General features: G+C 41.5%; 2 protein-coding genes across 3 annotated transcripts in view; one reads left to right on the forward strand and one right to left on the reverse strand.

Moving 5' to 3' along the window:
* The window catches only part of LOC134219490 (hemicentin-2), a 514,836-nt gene that overhangs the window by 313,696 nt on the left and 178,428 nt on the right, over window positions 1-22,712 (forward strand). The gene's annotated exons all lie outside the window — the stretch shown is intronic.
* On the reverse strand, window positions 19,036-20,888 carry LOC134227457 (uncharacterized). Its single transcript, XM_062708972.1, has 6 exons — window positions 20,851-20,888; window positions 20,455-20,791; window positions 20,151-20,396; window positions 20,015-20,101; window positions 19,628-19,962; window positions 19,036-19,569 (listed from the first exon to the last, which is right to left on the reverse strand). Exons 2-6 carry the CDS (start codon window positions 20,789-20,791, stop codon window positions 19,036-19,038), a joined length of 1,539 nt encoding a protein of 512 aa, XP_062564956.1. The 5' UTR covers window positions 20,851-20,888.

The raw sequence follows: 22,712 nt of genomic DNA on the forward strand, positions 1-22,712 counted from the left end.
TCATCAACAAGTGAATTATTTCGTAGATTGATGAATGTATGTCTGTACTTTCTGAAAATATATTTCTCATAAGTGTTACAAGTACGTAGTGAAAGATGGCGTCGGAGGGATTGCAGGTTCGGAAAGAATTGTGTGCAGTCTCAATTGAAATTCGAGTCTCTCGATCCAGAAACTGACTAAAAACATTTTGTTTTCATGTGAACACTGTTCAAAGCGTTTTAAAATTTGTCGATGCTTGTTTGACAACATCTAAAACGTTAGAGAGTAGAACAAAAACGGATTTTATGAGCCACCAGAAGGATACGAGCTCGAAACAAATTCTTCTGAGGATGCCAGATCTTTCGGCACGTATTATTTCTTTGAAAATTCAAATGTCACCAAGTTTCGTGCATATATCGAAGCATCGATAAGGAATGAAGCCATTTGAAGTAAAAAACGTACCGAAATAAACCAACAGCAGTTTATTTTTATTCTTAAAATTTTTTGTCCAGATTTTGTCGCGAACAAGCCTTAATAAGTGAGTGAGAATTTTTCTTATAAAAAAAATATATTTTGGCCATAATTCCGAAGCCCATAGTCCGATTGGGCCAATTTTCAATACGAAACAATGGAACAAGATTCCGCGTTGAATGCAACTTGTTGCGAGCAAATCGGTTCAGGATAAGTGCCTAAAAAATGAGTGAGATTATTTTGCGCACACACATACACACACACACACACACACACACACACACACACACACACACACACACAGACATCACCTCAACTCGTCGAGCTGAGTCGATCGGTATATAACACTATGGGTCTCCGGGACTCCTATAAAAAGTTCGTTTTTGGAGCGAACATATAGCCTTTACGTATACTTTGTATACGAGAAAGGCAAAAAGGCAAAAAAATAAACTTTGGCCATATCTGTTTAATACCGATCTGTTTAATTTTCAATACGAAACAATGGAACAAGATTCTGCGTCGAATGCAACTTGTTGCAGGCAAATCGTCTAAAAGTAAGTGCCTAAAAAATGAGTGAGAATTTTTCTTGTCAACAAATGTATTTTGGCCATTACTTCGAATCCCATAGTTCGATTCGACCAATTTTCAATACGAAACAATGGAACAAGATTTCGCGTCGAATGCAACTTGTTGCGAGCAAATCAGTTAAGCATAAGTGTCAAAAAATGAGTGAGAATTTTGTACGTGTTTATCATGTGAAAAAGTGGATTTTGGCCATAACTTCGAAACCCATAGTCCGATCTGTCCAATTTTCAATACGAAACAATGGGACATGATTCTGCGTTGAATGAAACTTGTTGCGAGTAAATCAGCTAAGAGTAAGTGTCTAAAAAGTGAGTGAGAATTTTTGTTGTAAAAAAATATATTTTGGCCAAAACTCCGAAGCCCATAGTCCGATTCGGCCAATTTTTAATACGAAACAATGGGACAAGATTCTGCGTCGAATGCAACTTGTTGCGAGCAAATCGGTTAATGATAAGTGCCTGAAAAATGAGTGAGATTATTTTGCGCACACACATACACACACACATACACACACACATACACACACATACACACACACATACACACACATACACACAAACATCACTTCAATTCGTCGAGCTGAGTCGATCGGTATATAACACTATGGGTCTCCGGGACTCCTATAAAAATTTCGTTTTTGGAGCGAACATATAGCCTTTACGTATACTTTGTATACGAGAAAGGCAAAAATGGTATAATTTTCGATCCCATAGTCCGATATGGCCAGTTTTCAATAGAAAACAACGGGACAGGATTCTACGTCGAATGCAACTTGTTGTGAGCAAATCGGTTAAGGATAAGTGCCCGAAAAATGAGTGACATTTTTTACGTGATTTTTTTCATATGAATTTGTATTTTGGCCATTACTTTCGATCCCATAGTTCGATCTGGTCAATTTCAAATAGGAAACAATGGGACAGGATTCTGCGTCGAATGCAACTTGTACTTGTTGCGAGCAAATCGGTTTCGGATAAGTGCCCGAAAAATGATAAGCGATTTTTTCGTATGAATTTGTATTTTGGCCATTACTCTCGATCCCATAGTCCGATCTGGCCAATTTCAAATAGGAAACAATGTGACAGGATTCTCAGTCGAATGCAACTTGTTGCAAGTAAATCGGTTGAGGATAAGTGCCCGAAAATGAGTGACATTTTTTACGCGATTTTTTCGTATGATTTTTTTATTTTGGCCATTACTCTCGATCCCATAGTCGGATCTGGCCAATTTCAAATAAGAAACAATTGGACAGGATTCTGCGTCGAATGCAACTTGTTGCGAGCAAATCGATTGAGAATAAGTGCCCGAAAAATGATACGCGATTTTTTCGTATGAATTTGTATTTTGGCCATTACTCTCGATCCCATAGTCCGATCTGGCCAATTTCAAATAAAAAACAATGAAACAGGATTCTGCGTCGAATGCAACTTGTTGCGAGCAAATCGATTGAGGATAAGTGCCCGAAAAATGAGTGACATTTTTCACGCGATTTTTTCGTATGAATTTGAATTTTGGCCATAACTTTCGATCCCATAGTCCGATCTGGCCAATTTCAAATAGGAAACAATGCGACAGAATTCTGAGTCGAATGCAACTTGTTGCGAGCAAATCGGTTGAGGATAAGTGCCCGAAAAATGAGTGACATTTTTTACGCGATTTTTTCGTATGATTTTATATTTTGGCCATAACTCTCGATCCCATAGTTCGATCTGGCCAATTTCAAATAGGAAACAATGGGACAGGATTCTGCGTCGAATGCAACTTTTTGCGAGCAAATCGGTTGAGGATAAGTGCCCGAAAAATGAGTGACATTTTTTGAGTAGTTTTGCGCACACACACACACACACACACACACACACACACACACACACACACACACACACACACACACACACACACACACACACACACACACACACACACACACACACACACACACACACACACACACACACACACACACACACACACACACACACACACACACACACACACACACACACACACACACACACACACACACACACACACACACACACACACACACACACACACACACACACAGACATCACCTCAATTCGTCGAACTGAGTCGATTGGTACATAACACTATGGATCTCCGGGCCTTCTATAAAAAGTTTGTTTTTGGAGCGATCATATAGCCTTTACCGTATACTTAGTATACGAGAAAGGCAAAAATCACATAAAAAATGTCAAAAAAGGAAATCGGTTCCAAGCAAAGTGGTGAAAGTTTTTTTTTTCAAATTTATCAATATGGGTGTCAAACTTCATGGTTTTTAAAGGCCATAACAATAAAAATATGAATCGTTTAGGAGAGAATGGTATAGAATACACCCAAGGGGAAAAATGGCCCAACGTAACCATTCACACATATTTCCATCAAAATTTGACATTACCTACTTAGTACCGAGGTACAAAAACGAAAAATCTCCCCTCTCTATTTTTCAATCCACAAAATAAAGTCCTCAAACAATCCGGAATATCTCCGGTATCTGGCAGTCTGGTAACTAGACACATACATACGTCGAACAGTGGCAGAATCATAAAATTCGGTTGGAATTTCACAGAGTTATGGACATTTGAATTTCGACAAAATTTAGCCTGTCCCGATCATTCTGTCCGTATCCTGTATAAGGAAGAAGCAAAAATAAAGAAAGAAGAAAAAAGCAGGGAGGGTAAGTACACCGTATAGCCGCCAGACATTCTAAATACTCACGCTCCTCTAATGTGAAAGTGTACTACACACATGTGGAAGTGTTGGATTGAGAAATGGATTGCGAGTGATTTGACTACTGGAGCGGACGAAGTTTTCGGACCTCTTCAAGACGAACTCGTACTTGTATTTCTGAGTTAGCTTTAAGCTGAAATATAGTTTTAATTCAGTAATTTCTGCATGTGTTTACAATTGTGGTTAACTTACATTAAATAGTCCTGCATGTACAATTCATCCGTTGTTGTGTAGCAATTTATTATTTATATTTGTTTGTTCTGTAATTTTATGTTTTAGAATAACTAATTTAGTGTGCAATTCAAGTGCGTGATTATTTACTTACATATATAGTTCGATTATTATAGGCTAGGTTTAACAATTTTAGGATTTCCAATTTTAGGTAAAGCAGCAAACTCCGTGATGTTGCACTTTGACTCGCAAACAATGACACCTCGATTGCTGTCTTCCTGCTTCTTGACTTTCTACTTTATTCCCATTTTATCAGTATGGAATCTCAGGGTGGTACAAAAACAGTTGATACGGGTATGCATGTCCGTGTTGCCAACACGCCCCGCACGTAATGCCTTAGGTTTCCTAAAGCTGTACATTATCTCCGGCAACATTTAATACTGCAAGCTTCGTTGCAGGCCGCTGCATGATTCCTGCTGCTGTCTGGATATCCGCTCGCCGCACTCGTCCATCAAGTCCAGGATACACGCGCAATACCCGTCCTCTGATCCAGCTATTCCGAATACCTTCATTTACCACGATAACCAGATCTCCGACGTTTATCGGTGTTGCCTCTCCGAACCACTTTGGTTGGCGTGCTATGACAGGCAGGTATTCCTGTATCCAGCGTCTCCAAAAGCGATCAAGCATGACTTGGATATGTTTCCAGTTTGTTCGAATAGCTGCATGCTCTTCTGTAGGCTGAACCGCTGGTTGTACCACTCCACTGGAGCTCAGTAAAAGAAAATGGTTCGGCGTCAGCGCTTCATCCTCCTGACTATCGATTGGTAAATAGGTCAAGGGACGAGAGTTAACGATTGCTTCTACCTCCACGAGCGCAGTCATTAGAGTCTCCTCATCCGGATTCTTGGGTAGAGCCATGCTAGCAAGACCAGTTTTAACCGATCGAACTAACCTTTCCCATACTCCGCCCATATGGGGCGCATAGGGGGGATTAAATTTCCAGAGTGTATCCGCGTTCGTGAAGGACTCCGCCATATCCCGGTTGATTGATTTGAGTTGCGCCTTCAATTCAGCACTGGCTCCTTGGAAGTTTGTTCCCTGGTCCGAATATATTTCCTGCGGTGAACCTCTACGTGCGATAAACCTGCGAATGGCCATCTTACAGGATTCGGTGGAAAGCGTTTGGGCGACCTCTAGGTGGACTGCTCGTGTACCTAAACAGGTGAAGAGAGCAACCCACCTTTTAACCACTCCTCGGCCAAAGCGTACAGTTATCGGCCCGAAGTAATCAAGTCCGGTGAACGTGAAGGCTCTTACATAAGGCGTAACACGAGCAGACGGTAATGGAGCCATGCGCTGTATTTGTGGTTTTGACTTATAAACACGGCACCATGTGCAACTACTTGCGACTTTTTTGACCACCGTCCGTAATTCAGAAATATGGAATTTTTGACGTAATTCATTTACTACGGTTTCGTTGTTTGCGTGACCGTATTTCCTATGATACCAGTTTACGATCAGCTGGGTGACATAATGATCCTTGGGTAGGATTATGGGAAATTTGGTTCCATATGAAACACATTCGGCGGTAGCTATGCGGGATCCAATCCTCATGACACCGTTCGGGCCGAGAAACGGAGATAATTTGTACAGGCGATTACTCTTGTCAATAAATTTGCGGGCTTCCGGCGGCATTTGTTGATTTTCACGTAGAATTCGACATTCTTCTGGATATCTATGCAACTGAACCAGCTTGATTATGCTTGCTTCGGCTTGACTTCTAATATTGCTATTTGAAATAGCGTCAATGCTTTCTTCCCTCTGCTTATGTCTGGTGGCAAATAGAAGAACAAACTTCATTGTACCGGTTAGCCGCTCCCACTTGGAAAAACGTTCGAAGTCTATGATTGGGTCCAATGGTAACTGCTGATGAGCGTTGATTGTAGTTGTTTTAATTTCTTCATCTGTAGTTTCCTCGATCACTTCATTCGGCCAGTCACACTCTGCACTGTAGAGGAATGAGGGAGCCTTGTACCACCTGCTGTTTTCTTCGAAACATGGGCCACTGCCCCATTTTGTGGCCTCGTCAGCCACGTTCATTTTTGATGGCACCTTTCTCCAGTCTCCAACCTCCGTATCGTCCAGAATCTCCGTAATTCGAAATGCTACGTACTGCTTATATTTTCTTGGTTCAGACCGTATCCAGTTCAACACTGTTGATGAATCGCTCCACAGTATTCTGCGCCTAATCGACAAAGTGTGGTTTGACATGATGGATTTCATGAGTCGTGTTCCTATCACTGCCGCTTGAAGCTCCAATTTTGGAACTGACAGTAGCTTAATCGGTGCGACTTTCGTTTTTGCAGAAACGAGGCTACATCTGACCACTTCATCGTCTACAATCCTGAAGTAGGCAACAGCAGCATATGCTGCACTACTGGCGTCTACGAAAACATGTAGCTCCAAAGAATCGTAATTGTTTTGGCTGCAACCCGGAAAATAACATCTAGGTATTTCAACCTTATTCAAGTTTCGAAGAACGGTAACGTACTGTTTCCACCGAGGCACAATATCGACAGGAAGTTTATCGTCCCAGCCGATCCCCGATCTCCACACATCTTGAACGATTGTTTTTCCGTGTATCACGAATGGGGCGACTAGTCCTAAAGGGTCGAATACACTCATGACGAGGCTTAGGAGTTGGCGTTTAGTCGGAATTTCAACACCATCGATTAAACCACTAAGGTCGTCCCGTAGCATCAACGTGAAGATAAATATGTCGTCTTGTGGGCGCCATTCCATCCCCAATATACGTTCCATATTGCTTCCTTTGTCCATAGTAAAGCTCTTTACCGCCTTCGTATTTTGCTGTCCGATTCGCTGTAGAACCTCTGAAGAATTCGACATCCAATGCCGAATGAGGAATCCTGCCTTTTCGTGCACTTTCTTCACCTCCATTGCTAGCTGAACACCCTCATCAACTGTGTCGACACTGTCCAAGTAATCATCGACATAGTGGTTCTCCTTTATCGCAACGGCTGCCTTCGGAAATTCAACGGCATGTTCCTCGGCATTCAAGTTTTTGACAAACTGTGTGGAACTCGGCGAACAGGTTGCACCAAATATTGTGACGTCCATTACATATACTTCCATCGGCTCAGAAGGCTGGTTGCGCCATAGAAATCTCTGCGCTGAACGATCTACAGGGGCAATGTATACTTGATGGAACATTTCCATTATGTCGCCACAGATGGCGATCTGTTTCTGCCGGTAGCGGCATAGAACTCCTTGCAATGAATTCAATAGATCTGGTCCTTTTAACAACACGGAATTTAAGGATACTCCTTGAACAGAAGCAGCGGCGTCCCATACAACCCTCACTTTTTCGGGCTTTTTTGGGTTTATCACAACCCCGAGCGGAAGATACCACGTCCTTTTAGGGTCCGTCTCTTGCATTTCCCGTTTGGTTGCCTTATGTGCGTATCCTTTAGCTACGTATTCCTTGACTTGCAGTCGAACATTGTCATATAAGTGAGGTGCTTTACTCAAGCGATTTTCCAGGCATTTTAATCTTCGTTCGGCCATTGGCTTACTATTAGGAAATTCAACTTTGTCAAACTTCCACAGTAGTCCGGTTTGAAATTTTCCGGTTCCCGTGCGTCTTGTGGTTGTTCGAAGAATCTCCTTTGCTCGCTGTTCATCGACTGACTCCTTTGTTTGACCGATTGCTATTCCAACACTTTCCATGGAGAAGAAACCTTTCACTAACTCTTGAAGTTCATTATCTCTGGTCCTTGTATCGATGTGTAAAACACGTTGCGATGAAACATTTGAATTATTTCTAATACGGCCATACACTACCCAACCAAGTCTGGTTTTAGCCGCTACTGGCTCATCTTCTCGACCTTCTCGTAGCTTCAGTGTAGTCTTTAATCTTGTATTATCCAGACCAATCAAAATGCCAGGTGTTGCGTTGCTATAGCTTCTTATAGGAAGACCGTTCAGGTACGAGTGCTTGTTTCTTAGCTCTTCGATGTCGATGCTTTGGTGTGGAAGTTCCAAAGCTTGAACGGTTTGAACTTTATGAAGCTCGAACTGTTGGTCAGTATGTCCTGAAATATTTAGCCGTACCTGCTGGGAGTTTTCCTCAACGCGCTTGACTCCATTGGTCCATTGCATACACAAAGGGAATTTCGGACCTTTTACACCTAACTGTGCTGCCAAAGACATGTCTATCAATGTCGAATCAGACCCTCCGTCCAAAAATGCGAAGGTTTCAACCGAACGATTATTAGCATGCAGTACGACAGGAATAATACGGAACAGTACTCGATGATGGTGCTGATGAACAGCAATCACGCCAGAAACCGGAGATATACCTGCACTATCGCGTCTTGGATCACCAGGGTGTAGCAGTCTGTGATGCCGTTGCTCGCATCCATCAACTCCGCAAAACGATGCTTTACATGGCCATTTACCGTGTGGGTACAAGCAACGTCTACATAGATGTTTTTCCTGCGCAGCTGTCCACTTTTCTTCTAATGTTTTCAATTTGAAAATATGACAGTCTTTGGGCTTGTGACCAACTATCTTGCACACCATGCAAGGGCGTTCATTGGGGACCTCTGTGTGCTGCATATTCAACGCATGATCCTCTGATGAGTGAGAATTCACTACGACTTTACTTTTCGACTTCCCCGTTTTATCCGTTATTGGTGTAACACTACTAGCCGCTGTAACGATCACGTCCATATAGTCCGAAAAGGTCTGCAGGTCAGCGCTTTCCATATGTCGCTTGTGCAAAGCCCAGTCCAGTTTTATATTTGCTGGAAGCTTTTCAACCAGTTCTTCCATTACGATCGGATTCGCTAGATGCACTTGTTGCCCAGTAGCTACAATATGTGCGCAGAGATTTCGGACAGCTAAGCCGAAGTTGATAATGCTTCCTAGTTTTTCAGGTCTCGGCGTCGGTGCTGCTCGAACTTCAGATAGCAAGGTATTAATAATCGCCTCAGGTCGACCATACAAAATTTTCAATGTTTTGACGATTTGTGGTACGTTCGAAGGATGTAGAAGTAAACTGCATACTGCTTTCTTCGCGTCTCCTTTTAGGCTACGTTGGAGGCGCATCAGGTTCTCCGCATCGTTGAATCCACAAAGCTGTGTAGACGTCTCGTAGTTACTCCAAAACATCGGCCACTCTGCTGGATCTCCTCCGAAGCAAGGAAGATCCTTGGGAACAACGTGACGAGCAGCTAATTGCTGGGAATTCGGGCCAGGAACTTGGGATTGGCCGTACATCATCCCCATGTCCGCAACGGCGGCGGTTATTGGTGTTTGATAACTAGACTATAACACTCATTACAGGAGGACATAGCGACGACTGAGGTAAACCCCCCCACTGTGGAAGATTTGGAACTGCTCGTATTTGAGGATAACTATGGATTGAATTTTGCGAGACCGGAGGCACCAGGGTATTCATATTACCAAACGAGATGTTCTTATTCACTAAGCCCCCACTAGCATACGGATGTGAGATTTGATGCATACTGTGTGACGAGACGTGGGTTGTCGGAATGTGATTTCTGTAGATAACTTCACTCATGTGACGATCCGGATTTGAAGTACTCACCATCGTTTGATCAAACATCACATAAGGAGCATACTGACCAATTCTAGCAGAAGCTGTTGAAACCGATACGTGAGGTGGTATCCAACTAGTTGCGGTTGGCACAGCTACCGCCGAAGCCGGGTTGGTGATCGAAAATGGAATGGATGGATTGTTAGACTGTGACTGTACCATCGATTTGGCCTCGTGGATTTCCGTCGAAATAATTTGCTCTGTGGGTGTTGATTGGGAACATGCTGGAAGTAATCTCGGAGCAGTGATGATTGCTGATCCATTTACGGTTGTTGTGGGAGAAATAATGACATCAAACGGCTTCGGATTTACGCCAGAACTGGCATAAGTATTTGTTATTGGCGAGATGATGGTGTTAAGCGCCTTCGAGACACTAGCGACAACTGGCTGACTTCGTGCTTCTTCGTTACTGATAACACATGTTGCTTGAGCTATATGCGAGCTGCTTTGTGCGATGACTCCACCCGGCGCTGACTCTGTCAAATCAATCGGACCGCTGACCTGTGCTGTGATTCCAGTGGAACAGCATTTCCAGTGTTGGAAATCATATTCACTCGGTTATTGTCGATCCACTGTTGTACATCATTGACGCCTGCTGTTGACTTCTTACCGCTCACCACACTCGCTCTTGTGCTCCGGACGTCTTCTTCGAGATGAGCTTGAAGTAGCTTAAACTTCTGGTCGAGGAATTCCTTCTCGAGCCTCAGTTTTTCTGCGTTCGCCTTCTCGTTGAGCTCATGTTCCTGCTTAGATTTCTCAGCAACCAATTTCTGCTTCAGCTCTTTCTCCTCTTGTAATCGCTGCATTTCTAGACGTAGCCTTGCTTCTCGTGCACTAGCGGTTGTTGATGTTGTTTTTTCCGATAATGCTGCGGAAGGGCAACACAACACACATATGTAGCTTCGATCTTCGCCAGAGATACTATCTCCTACACCAGCGCATGAGAGATGATACCATCGGTTACATCCATCACACTGCACCATAGTGGGCTCTGCTGTATTAGGCCTATTGCAGGCGATACACTGCTTATCAGCAGGCAACTCGTGGGGCATCATTTTAAGAGTTCGATGACGATAAGATTATTTAATCTTAAAGTTTGTTGCTACTGGAGCGGACGAAGTTTTCGGACCTCTTCAAGACGAACTCGTACTTGTATTTCTGAGTTAGCTTTAAGCTGAAATATAGTTTTAATTCAGTAATTTCTGCATGTGTTTACAATTGTGGTTAACTTACATTAAATAGTCCTGCATGTACAATTCATCCGTTGTTGTGTAGCAATTTATTATTTATATTTGTTTGTTCTGTAATTTTATGTTTTAGAATAACTAATTTAGTGTGCAATTCAAGTGCGTGATTATTTACTTACATATATAGTTCGATTATTATAGGCTAGGTTTAACAATTTTAGGATTTCCAATTTTAGGTAAAGCAGCAAACTCCGTGATGTTGCACTTTGACTCGCAAACAATGACACCTCGATTGCTGTCTTCCTGCTTCTTGACTTTCTACTTTATTCCCATTTTATCAGTATGGAATCTCAGGGGTGGTACAAGAACAGTTGATACGGGTATGCATGTCCGTGTTGCCAACAGTCCTAGTCGGCCAAATGTCCTATTCGGCCAATGCCCTATTCGGCCAATGTCCTATTCGCCAATGTCCTATTCGGCAAATGTCCTATCCAGCCAAATGTCCTATTCGACCAAATGTCCTATTCGACCAAATGTCCTATTCGACCAAATGTCCTATTCGACCAAATGTCCTATCCGACCAAATGTCCTATTCGGCCAAATATCCTAACGGCCTGATTCGGCCAAATGTCCTATTCGCCCAATGTCCTATTCTTGTGGATTATTTATTCAAATTAACCAAAAATCTATTGACGAAATATCAATTTAACTAATTATCCTTATTACCGAATAAACACTTTCAAGATTCGACTTATTTTCCATTCAACTAAATATCCTATCGACTAAATGTCCCTTCGATAAAATGTCCATTCGACTAAATCTCCATTCGACTAAATGTCCCAGCAAAGGTACTTTCGACTAAATGTCATTCGACGAAATGTCATTCGACTAAACGTCATTCGACGAACTGTCCCAAAGCCCGGCCAAACATCCTTTTCAGCCAAATGTCCTATTCGACCAAAGGTCCTATTCGGTCAAATGTCCTATTCGTCCAAATGACCCGTTCGGCAAGATGGGTTTCGGTCCAATAGTTTGTTCGGCTTAGTGGCATTCGGCCGAATGGCGCCGCGGAGACGACGATCGGGTTACCACCACCGGTGAGAACTATGCAGAGGTGCAAATCTTACTGAGCGTCTGTTCTGCATGTTAGGAGCGGCTCACAACAGCGTTTGTTTCCCATGGATTTTCTGCAATGGTGAATCTCTGAATTTTAAGTGGGTACAATTGTTGACAGATCTCAGCAACGATTTTGACGAAGCTCGATGAAAAAATACAAGGTTTCAGTAAACTTTATCAAGGCAGAGGTAATCGTTATCGAGATCGCGGTAAAACAACAGTCAAAATTTCAGTTCATTATTATTTTAATAAAGTTTTGGCTATAAAATTACTGAATTTAGATGATTTTTTATTATCGAAAGTAAGTACAGCTGTTTTCCGCTAACATAGTACCACTGAGGTCGGCGAAAGGATTAAAATCTGTCTTTCTCTAACTATAAATTAAGCTTTCATCACCATCAAGTAATATTTGCGATTTTCATATGTGAATTAAGTAAATAAAATAAAAAGCATACGTTTCGTTCCAAACTTGAATAATATTTGATAAAGTTTCAATTTAAGCTTTGGGAGTTTTACTTATTAAAATAACATAAAATCAAAACAAACCCTTTAGCTTACGTGTCGACAAGAACGACAACTTAGAATGTGAAACACTTTTGACACTTCCTGATTAAGCGCAGGTCAAAAGAAAACCTACAGCTAAAAGGAATACTAAAGAGCTTTGAACATGGTAAAGAATCAGATGAGCACTGTGGAGCAAAATCGATTTTTTTAACCACCCTAATGTACAGGTTTTCGACTTTTTTGTTCTATGAGACCAAACAAACGTTTTTTTTTCAAGGGCGAATCTGTTTTCGTTGTTTATCCTGTGCTCCTGAGATTGAGTGAGCATTACGAGGACATGTCCTTCTTTTTCATTAAAAATCAGCTCCTCTTTTTGCCTTAAAATGTCTCCTTTTTCGGATATTTTCACTTTCACTAACTTTTTCTGTAAAAAATAAAACAACAGAGACCAATTCGCAAATTAATCGTTGTGCATTTGCGTGTTTTGCTTTCTAAGATGAAATATTGTCATTTAAGTTTTCGAATAAAATCCGCGTTATTATCGAAAATTAGATTCTCGAGTTACAATAACACAGGTGTCGAAGAACAGAATAATCGGAATTGGAAAAAATGGATTAGATAAAATGTAATTTATTTATTTTATTTAATCAGACTAAGGCCGAAGTGGCCTGTGCGGTATATAAGAGTCTTCTCCATTCGGCTCGGTCCATGGCTACACGTCGCCAACCACGCAATCTACGGAGGGTCCGCAAGTCATCTTCCACCTGATCGATCCACCTTGCCCGCTGCGCACCTCGCCTTCTTGTGCCCGTCGGATCGTTGTCGAGAACCATTTTCACCGGGTTACTGTTCGACATTCTGGCTACGTGCCCGGCCCATCGCAGTCGTCCGATTTTCGCGGTGTGAACGATGGATGGTTCTCCCAACAGCTGATGCAATTCGTGGTTCATTCGCCTCCTCCACGTACCGTCCGCCATCTGCACCCCACCATAGATGGTACGCAACACTTTCCTTTCGAAAACTCCAAGTGCGCGTTGGTCCTCCACGAGCATCGTCCAGGTCTCGTGTCCGTAGAGGACTACCGGTCTAATTAGCGTTTTGTAGATTGTCAGTTTGGTACGGCGGCGAACTCTATTCGATCGGAGCGTCTTGCGGAGTCCAAAGTACGTACGATTTCCAGCCACTATGCGTCTCCGAATTTCTCTACTGGTGTCATTTTCGGCAGTCACCAGTGAGCCCAAGTACACAAATTCTTCTATCACCTCGATTTCGTCACCACCGATGCAAACTCGCGGTGGGTGGCTCACATTGTCTTCTCTTGAACCTCTTCCTATCATGTACTTCGTCTTCGACGTGTTGATGACTAGTCCGATCCGCTTAGCTTCCCTCTTCAGTCTGATGTAGGCTTCCTCCATCTTCTCAAAGTTACGTGCCATAATATCTATGTCGTCGGCGAAACCAAATAGCTGGACGGACTTATTGAAAATTGTACCACTCGTGTTAATCCCTGCTCTTCGTATTACCCCTTCCAAAGCGATGTTGAATAGCAAACACGAAAGACCATCACCTTGCCGTAACCCTCTGCGGGTTTCGAAGGGACTCGAGAATGCCCTGAAACTCGAACTACGCACATCACCCGATCCATCGTCGCTTTGATCAACCGTGTCAGTTTATCCGGAAAACCGTGTTCGTGCATTAGCTGCCATAGCTGGTCCCGATCGATTGTATCATATGCGGCTTTGAAGTCGATGAATAGATGATGTGTGGGCACGTTGTATTCGCGGCATTTCTGCAGTACTTGGCGAATGGCGAACACCTGGTCCGTGGTGGAGCGTTCGCCCATAAAACCCGCCTGGTACTGCCCCACGAACTCCCTTGCAGTTGGTGCTAGTCGACGGCATAAAATTTGGGAGAGTACCTTGTAGGCGGCGTTCAGCAATGTGATTGCGCGGTAGTTGCTACAATCCAGCTTATCGCCCTTTTGTAGATGGGACACGACACCTTCCATCCACTCCTGCGGCAAAACTTTTTCCTTCCAAATCTTGGTAATGACTCAGTGCAGCGCTCTAGCCAGTGCCTCACCACCGAATAGCTCTCCTGGTAGTAGGTCAGCCCCAGGGCTTTGTTGTTATTCAGCCGGCCAATATCCTCCTGGATTTCCTGGAGATCCGGAACCGGTAAAATTATGTCCTGCGCGCGTTCTCCCAGGTCCATCACCATATCGCCATCTTCTTCTGCCACATCGCCATTCAGGTGTTCTTTGTAGTGCTGCCGCCACCTTTGGATCACCTCACGCTCGTTCGTAAGAAGTTTCCCGTTTATGTCCTTACACATATCAGGCTGTGGCACGTGGCCCTTACGTGAACGGTTTAACTTCTCATAGAACTTTCGTGTGTTATTAGCGCGGTACAGTTGCTCCGTTTCTTCACGGTCTCGATCTTCCTGCTGGCGCTTTTTCCTCCGGAAAATCGAGTTTTGTCTGTTCCGCGCCTGTTTATATCGTGCCTCGTTCGCCCTCGTGCGGTGTTGCAGCAATCTCGCCCATGCTGCATTCTTCTCTTCCACTAACTGCTCACATTCGCCGTCATACCAGTCGTTTTTCTGATCCGGGGGCACCGTGCCAAGTGCAGCGGTTGCGGTGCTTCCAATGGCGGATCGAATATCTCTCCAGCCATCTTCAAGAGACGCTGCGCCTAGCTGCTCTTCCGTTGGAAGTGCCACTTCCAGCTGCTGCGCGTATTCTTGGGCTAGTCTACCATCTTGTAGCCGCCCAATGTTAAGCCGCGGCGTCCGACTTCGACGCGTGTTGTACACCGTCGAGAGTTTTGAGCGCAGACATACTGCAACGAGGTAGTGGTCGGATTCAATATTCGCACTGCGGTAAGTGCGGACGTTCGTGATGTCGGAGAAGAATTTACCGTCGATTAGAACGTGGTCGATTTGGTTTTCCGTTTCTTGGTTAGGTGATCTCCATGTGGCCTTGTGGATATTTTTGCGGGGAAAGAAGGTGCTTCGGACTACCATTCCGCGGGAGGCTGCGAAGTTTATGCATCGTTGGCCATTGTCATTCGATACGGTGTGCAGACTATCCGGTCCGATGACCGGTCTATACATTTCCTCCTTGCCTACCTGTGCGTTCATGTCACCGATGACGATTTTAACGTCCCGCAGTGGGCATCCATCGTATGTCTGCTCCAGCTGTGCGTAGAACGCTTCTTTCTCGTCGTCGGGTCTCCCTTCGTGTGGGCAGTGCACGTTGATGATGCTATAGTTGAAGAAACGGCCTTCAATCCTCAGCTTGCACATCCTTGCGTTGATTGGCTGCCACCCAATCACGCGTTGGCGCATCTTACCCAGCACTATGAAGCCGGTTCCCAGCTCGTTGGTGGTGCCACAGCTTTGGTAGAAGGTAGCCGCTCGATGCCCGCTTTTCCACACTTTCTGTCCTGTCCTGCAAATCTCCTGCAGCGCCACGACGTCGAAGTTGCGGGGATGTAATTCATCGTAGATCATCCTGTCGCAACCTGCGAAACCTAGCGACTTGCAATTCCATGTTCCAAGCTTCCAATCGTGATCCTGTATTCGTCGCCTAGGTCTTTGCCGATTATATCGAGTCGCATTATCTCTTATATTGTTCGTAATGATTGGTTTTCTAGGCGGCTTATTGGGCCTGCGCAAACCTCCTGTCTCGTCGGAGGGCCGTCGTGTCAGGGCTGTTTAGCGTCCCACCTAACACCAGGACTTGGGCTTGTGCGCTTTGAGCGGCACACGGTCGCTTTGGTGGGGCCTACTTGCGGATACATGCAGCTTTTTATAGAGGTTTAACAGGGCCCACTGTCAAACCCCACCACATCCTAGGCAAGCCCCACAACTCGCAGATGGCCTGGGGAGGGATCGTCAAGCCCTTGGACATAGTCCCTGCTGCCCGGTGAAAGATGTAAATGTAAAAGAAAAAATGTAAATGCTTCTCAAAAATGTCTACGAATTGCCTTTGGAACGAATCGCACGGGTTAGTTGAGAACTCGGTGATACAGTTATCATTTTCATTTACATGCCTTGTGATTATGTAAATGAAAATGTTCAAGAAAAAAATCTCCACTGGCATCTTGTGTTCGGCCTTTATAGAACCTAATTTTCAGTCAGTTACCCAGCAAACCAGCAGTCGTATAAGGATGTTAATTTGAAATTATATAAACGTCAAGATAAAGTTACAGTCATAAAAAACGCAAAATAAAATTGAATAAAATCATATAAGATGAAACTTAATAACTTTATTATAATCTTCATGGCGAAGTTATATATGAGTTTATTAAATGTTAAAATGAAGTTATAAAATGACTTCGATTTTCAAGGTTGTTTTTTTTTTCAATTCGCGTTTATATATAGACTCAAAATTCCATTCATATCGTAATCTTTGCATTTATTGATTCGAATAGTAGTAGCAGAACTATGGATTCATTTTTAATGAAAAATAAATTATCACGCATTCGTAAAAGTGGCGAATACAGCCGAATCTTGCAAAAGCACAAGAAAAAATGGATGACGACAGCAAAAATAAGTGGTTTAAATAACTCAATAGAAGTTGTCCCAGATTCCAACTCAGAAATTCATTTTGACGATCCAGATGGAGATTATCTGTCTTTTGGTGAAAACGGCAACATCACACAAGATTTGAAGGAGTCAGGTAATACTAATCTAGTGAGGAATATAAATGAGAAAATCTAGTATTTATATGTTAACATTTTCCAGCTTCCTTGACGTCGGCAATCCGAAACTGGGCATCCCAATTCCAAATCACACAAGCGGCATTGAAATCATTGATTGATATACTCAACGGTCATTTACCTTGTGATCTTCCGAAAGACCCTAGGACACTGATGCGGACACCCAGAAGTCTGGAAATACTGGACATGAAGGAGGGTGGTAAATATTGGCACCATGGATTGGAAAACAGTTTCAAAAATCGATTGAAACATATGGCCACGGACATGTTTGTCTCCATCAATATAAACATCGACGAGCTTCCGATATACAAAGATAGTGCAAATCAATTTTTACCAATTATTGCCAATATCCACGAGCTCCTGCACATTCAGCCGATGATAATTAGCATTTACTATGGATCGAGTAGACCTAAAGATGCTGGTGAATTGTTGGCGCCAATAATTATCGAAGAGCTTCTAGCGCTTTTGAATTCTGGAGTACTGATAAACAACTACCGGCTCTCATTTAAAATTCGAGCATTCATATGTGACACACCCGCCCGGGCGTTTATAAAATGCGTCAAAAATTTCAACGGGAAACATGGATGTACGAAATGCACGACGAAGGGGAAATATTCTCACGAAACACGAACCATGGTGTTTCCAAAAATAGATGCTGAATTAAGAACCGACCAGCTATTCCGCGATGGTCAATACCCGGAACATCAACTTGGAGTATCGCCGTTAATGCAGTTACCCATCAATATGGTGGAGGACATCATTGTGTCTGATGCGTTACATTTGCTGGAATTGGGAGTGATGCGGAAACTACTTAATGCATGGAGAACAGGATCAATGACTAAAAGAGTTAAATGGAGTGTCAAAGAAAAGCAAGAAATTTCAAAAAAACTGGTTGTGTTGAGGTTTCCAAAAGAAATTCACCGCCGTATGCGATCCCTCGATCACATATCTTTATGGAAGGGTTTGGAATATAGAATATTTCTAAACTATGTGGGATTGGTGGTGCTAAAGGATCATCTTCCTTCCAGGTATTATGAGCATTTCTTATTGTTGTTTTGTGCTGTCCGTATTTGCTCAGCCGATGCATACAAGGATTTTTTACCAATCGCGCGTATCCTTTTTGCTCAATTTGTGAAAGATTACAAAACATTGTATGGGAATGAATTTGTAACCAGCAATGTTCATAATCTTTGTCATGTCGTAGATGAGGTCGAGAAATTTGGATCATTAATATCGTTATCTGCATATCCTTTCGAGAATTGTTTGCATTCTTTGAAAAAACTAGTAAAAGCTGGTCCCAATCCTCTTGTTCAAGTAGCTAACCGCATCTTAGAAACTGAAAATCAAAAGGATTCAAGTACATTGATCATACCCGATTATTCCAAGTCAATACACGTAGAAAAGAATGACAAAAACTGTAAATTATTTCTACCGGAATTCACATTAACGAATGACATGAAAAACAAATGGTTTTTGACAACAGATTCGAAAATAGTTGGAATGACCGACATTCATAAAACTGACGATGGTGTTTCAATTAAGGGGAAGTTTTTGTTAAGTAAGCAAGATTTTTTCCTCAAACCGATGAAATCCTCATTTTTGCATATTTTCATGTCAAAAATCAAAAATAATTCTTCGAATGTTGAATCCTTCAAGACTGACTCAATATTGTGTAAATTAGCCGCCATAAATTGGAAAAAGCAAACTGTTTTCATACCCCTTATGCACACGGTGAAAAATTATAAATGAATATGGAATAGAATACAATGTAATACCAATACCTCAGAATAATAAAGCTCAGTTATTTTATTTTTATTGTATCAGTATTTTTTTCATAAAAAAAATTTCTTTAAAATTCATATCAAATGTTTTTGAAAGCAAATTGGCAAAATATAAAGCCCTCGGATGATTATTCTGATGAATCATCACTTTCTAATGGCAGACGACTGTCCTCATCTTCCTCAGATGTGTCGTTTGGTGGGCCAACATCCTCTTCTTCTTCATCATCACTCGTATCTTCAGAGCTTCCGTGAAAAACATCTTGACTGTTCGTAGCTTTCATCAATCGACCCGTGTCATCTGTCCCAACAGCTTCTACGGATTTGTCCTTCTGTTTCGTACGTTTGTTTCGACACGAGGATTTTCTGACCATCTTGTGCGTAGCTCTGGTTTTTGAGTGCCTGAATAAACGGATCTTGCAGAATTTCTCTAAACGTTGTTTCGTGTAAGAAGGGTCTCCTATTTGTACGAGATTCAAAATCAATTCCGTCACATTTCCGAACTCACGGAAACCACGTTTACACTTATCTCCTCTGTTCACCCCAGTCCATGTGAATTTATTCCAAAATTGTCTAGTGAATAGACAGTCTGCGATTATATAACAAGCATTGTCGCCATTCCCTGCATACGAATTCGGCACAATTATTCGAGAATAGTATTCCAACTGCCAAGACAGAAAAAAAATAATAAAATGTCGCTTCTACAATACTATTAATACTCACATATTTGGCTTGTAGAGTCGCATCTCGCAAGTCAATATTGAACTGCTCTAGTTGCTCCTCAGAGTCAATAAGATTATGTTTCTCGATCGTTGTTGCATTACTGGATGACCCACATCTACATTTATCCTTGTTCAAAACCTCAAGTGTGGCTGTTAGTCGAGCGAAATTAGATTCGAAACACTTGTTTACGGCCTTCAAAACTGCTTGTTCAACAGATTTTTCGACTACCTTGCTCAAATATGATTCAAAGGATGTTGAAACAGCTTCATTCACCGAGTCAAAAACTGCTTGCTTGATAAGTGCATCGAGATCGGTTACATTCTCATTCGGGTTTCCTACAATACAAACATAGTTATGGATAGAATATGTGTAATATATTGTATATACCTGTTTGTTCCGTAATATCTGGTTGCCGTTCTGTAGGAAGATTTACATCAGCACCATTCGTCGGATTCATTCTGTATAGCTCATGATCTAAAATATAAGTAAACATTTATTGACTTCAAAAATACTCAATACGTACCTGAAACAGTGTAGGACTTCAATATGTTCTGTTCAACCACTTCATCTTGTACAAGGCTCTCTCGTAGTGATAGATTCATTACCGGCAACGCAGTATTGACTTCAAAAGTTTCAACCGACATTGAATCGTCGTCAGCATTGTGCACAAATGATGCTGCCGCTGAAGTGGCATTATGATTGTGATCATGTTGAGATGCTGCGACCTGTTGCGTTGTGGCATCTAGCGGTGTCTGCTTCTGGACAATAGCTGTAAAATAAATCTTCGACTTGAAGTAATATAAACACATACCTATAATAATACCTACCTGTACATAAATCATTTAAATCCTTTGCACCGGAGTCCGACTTTTTCTTCTTCATTGATTTCAATATTTTCTTCTTCCCGTCAAGATCAGACACCTCTTTCTGGGCCAATTCTACAACAGCTGCTTCTGCCGATTCTAATTTACGACATTTCTTGACCAGAAGAGCTGGAATGGCTTTCGTAGAACCGTGAAAAACGGTGCCATTTTTTCTCATTTGCTCTATCTTTTCATTTCCAATCGACTTCGGCCACATGAGTAGGTGTCCTTTCATCCAACTCATGGGGACGGCCAAGACTTGCATTCTCCCATTTTCTAGAAACTGCACCACTCCGAACATCTATTAATATATTAAATAATAAAATAATATATTTGTTTTATGTAAAACAATTAGTTTACCTTGCAAACCGAACGAAACACTGAAAAACTATTGATGCGCTGAGAGATATCGATTTTCACAAATTCATTGATGACAGCTGATTATTGCAGGGCAGCCAGATATTTTTACTTGCCCGCATTTCTCATAATTATTTTTTACACGACAAATATTCATTATTTTTTTGTAATTTATTTTTGCTATTTTACAAACAAATTAAATAACTAAATTTCAAATAACGTCTAATGCAAAATCTTTGTACGCCATAATGTAAATTTTTCGATGACTCTGGGAACCAATTTCTAGAGAGTCATAATAAGTAACTTAAGTGTTCAAATGAAATTGCATGAAGGTAATAATAAGTCATATATAATGCAGTATACAAAAACATTGTAATTATATCCAGATGAGATTAGATCAAGTTATAAATCCACATATTGTTATGTGATGTACAATTTCATGTTGCAATGCATGTGCTCATATGGCTTTGAGGATTGCTTGTGGACTACCATCTCGTAGGTCTTCGAATCGAGACTGGGTTTCGCCGAGATTTGGAATTTGTACATGTGCTGTAAATTAGAAATAAATAAATGACATAATATAATACAACATTTAAAAGATAATATGTACTAATAATTGTAACGACTTTTTTTTTTCGTTAATGCCTTTTAGCTTACATACTTCATCAATTGTACAAGGTGCCATACAAAATCATATATTGACTTAACTTCAAAGTCGTTTAAGTTACGATGTGAAATTATAAATTGGTACATAAGAAGTCATAAAAAATGTCCAAAAAAGTTATACACGAAGTTGTACAAAGCATCTTTTCAGTTCACATAAAATCATATAAAGTAAGAAAACAAACTTCGTTTGTACGTATATGGCCTCCAAATGTGTACGTATAGATGATATCTATGCATATTATACGATCTTTTTTTACCGAATAAGCATCCACATAGCTGAATTGCAAATGAGTTATGTGAACAGAATTGTTGGCTGGGTATCTATTACCAAATGTTCAGATTTTTATGCGATGAGCTTTTCTTGTTGAAATCCTGTGGAATATCGCTGAAAATACCAGCATAATAGTATTCAACAATTGTTCACTGTTGATTTTAAAATTAGTTGAAGCTAAAATATTACCATTTCAAAGAAAGTGCTTGCAGTTTATAACTGGGAAGTGATTGGAGATATTATGTAAATAAAGTAGTAGAAGATGTAATATCTCACAGCTTAAACAAAGTTACATATGCTAGCGAATAAGTGTAAGATCTCTTGTTTTCTGGGTTACTTACTGGTTCTTATAACAACTTCTTCCGGATAACATTAGTGAGCAAAACTCTAACAAATATAATATTGTTAATCATATTTAAAACAAAAAACGATCGATTTTTTTATGTCCTCCTTTTTTTAACTAAGTCTTGCTCAACTTTTCAAGAGGACCTAAGTAACATTTTTTTCATGAATTAATTTGAATAGCGCAATCATCAGAACAACATGAAAGCTTTTGATTGCAGTGCTCAAATTAATTCATAAAAAAAATGTTACTTAGGTCCTTTTGAAAAGTTGAGCGAGAAATGTCCTCCTTATAGCTACGATTTAGGTGAATTGTCCTCCTTTGGAAAAAATCATATGGTCACGTTGCGTCGGACTTTGTGTTTACTCCGGGTGACACCTACAGGATTCCTATAAGAATCAACAAAAACGAGCCGAAGAAAGTTTCCAAGAACGCATCCACTGCACAGCCGATATCTGAGAAAGTGACGTAAGCGCCAAATTGCAACATGCATGTTTTTCATTTTTCTGAGAGCTCGATGAATACTGCTCGTTAACATATATGGAGATGAGTGTTCGACTGTAATATTCTGTAATTATGTTGGAA

This window comes from Armigeres subalbatus, chromosome 3, assembly GCF_024139115.2.
Source record: "Armigeres subalbatus isolate Guangzhou_Male chromosome 3, GZ_Asu_2, whole genome shotgun sequence".
Lineage (NCBI taxonomy): Eukaryota > Metazoa > Arthropoda > Insecta > Diptera > Culicidae > Armigeres > Armigeres subalbatus.

What these genes read in the sequence shown, in the direction of transcription:
- LOC134227457 (XM_062708972.1), bottom strand. Translation starts at nt 20,791, where the DNA reads ATGTTCGGAGTGGTGCAGTTTCTAGAAAATGGGAGAATGCAAGTCTTG. An exon ending in AGATATTACGGAACAAACAG is followed by an intron (nt 19,963 to 20,014) that starts GTATATACAATA and finishes TTTGTATTGTAG; the next exon opens with GAAACCCGAATGAGAATGTA. An exon ending in CGACTCTACAAGCCAAATAT is followed by an intron (nt 19,570 to 19,627) that starts GTGAGTATTAAT and finishes CTGTCTTGGCAG; the next exon opens with TTGGAATACTATTCTCGAAT.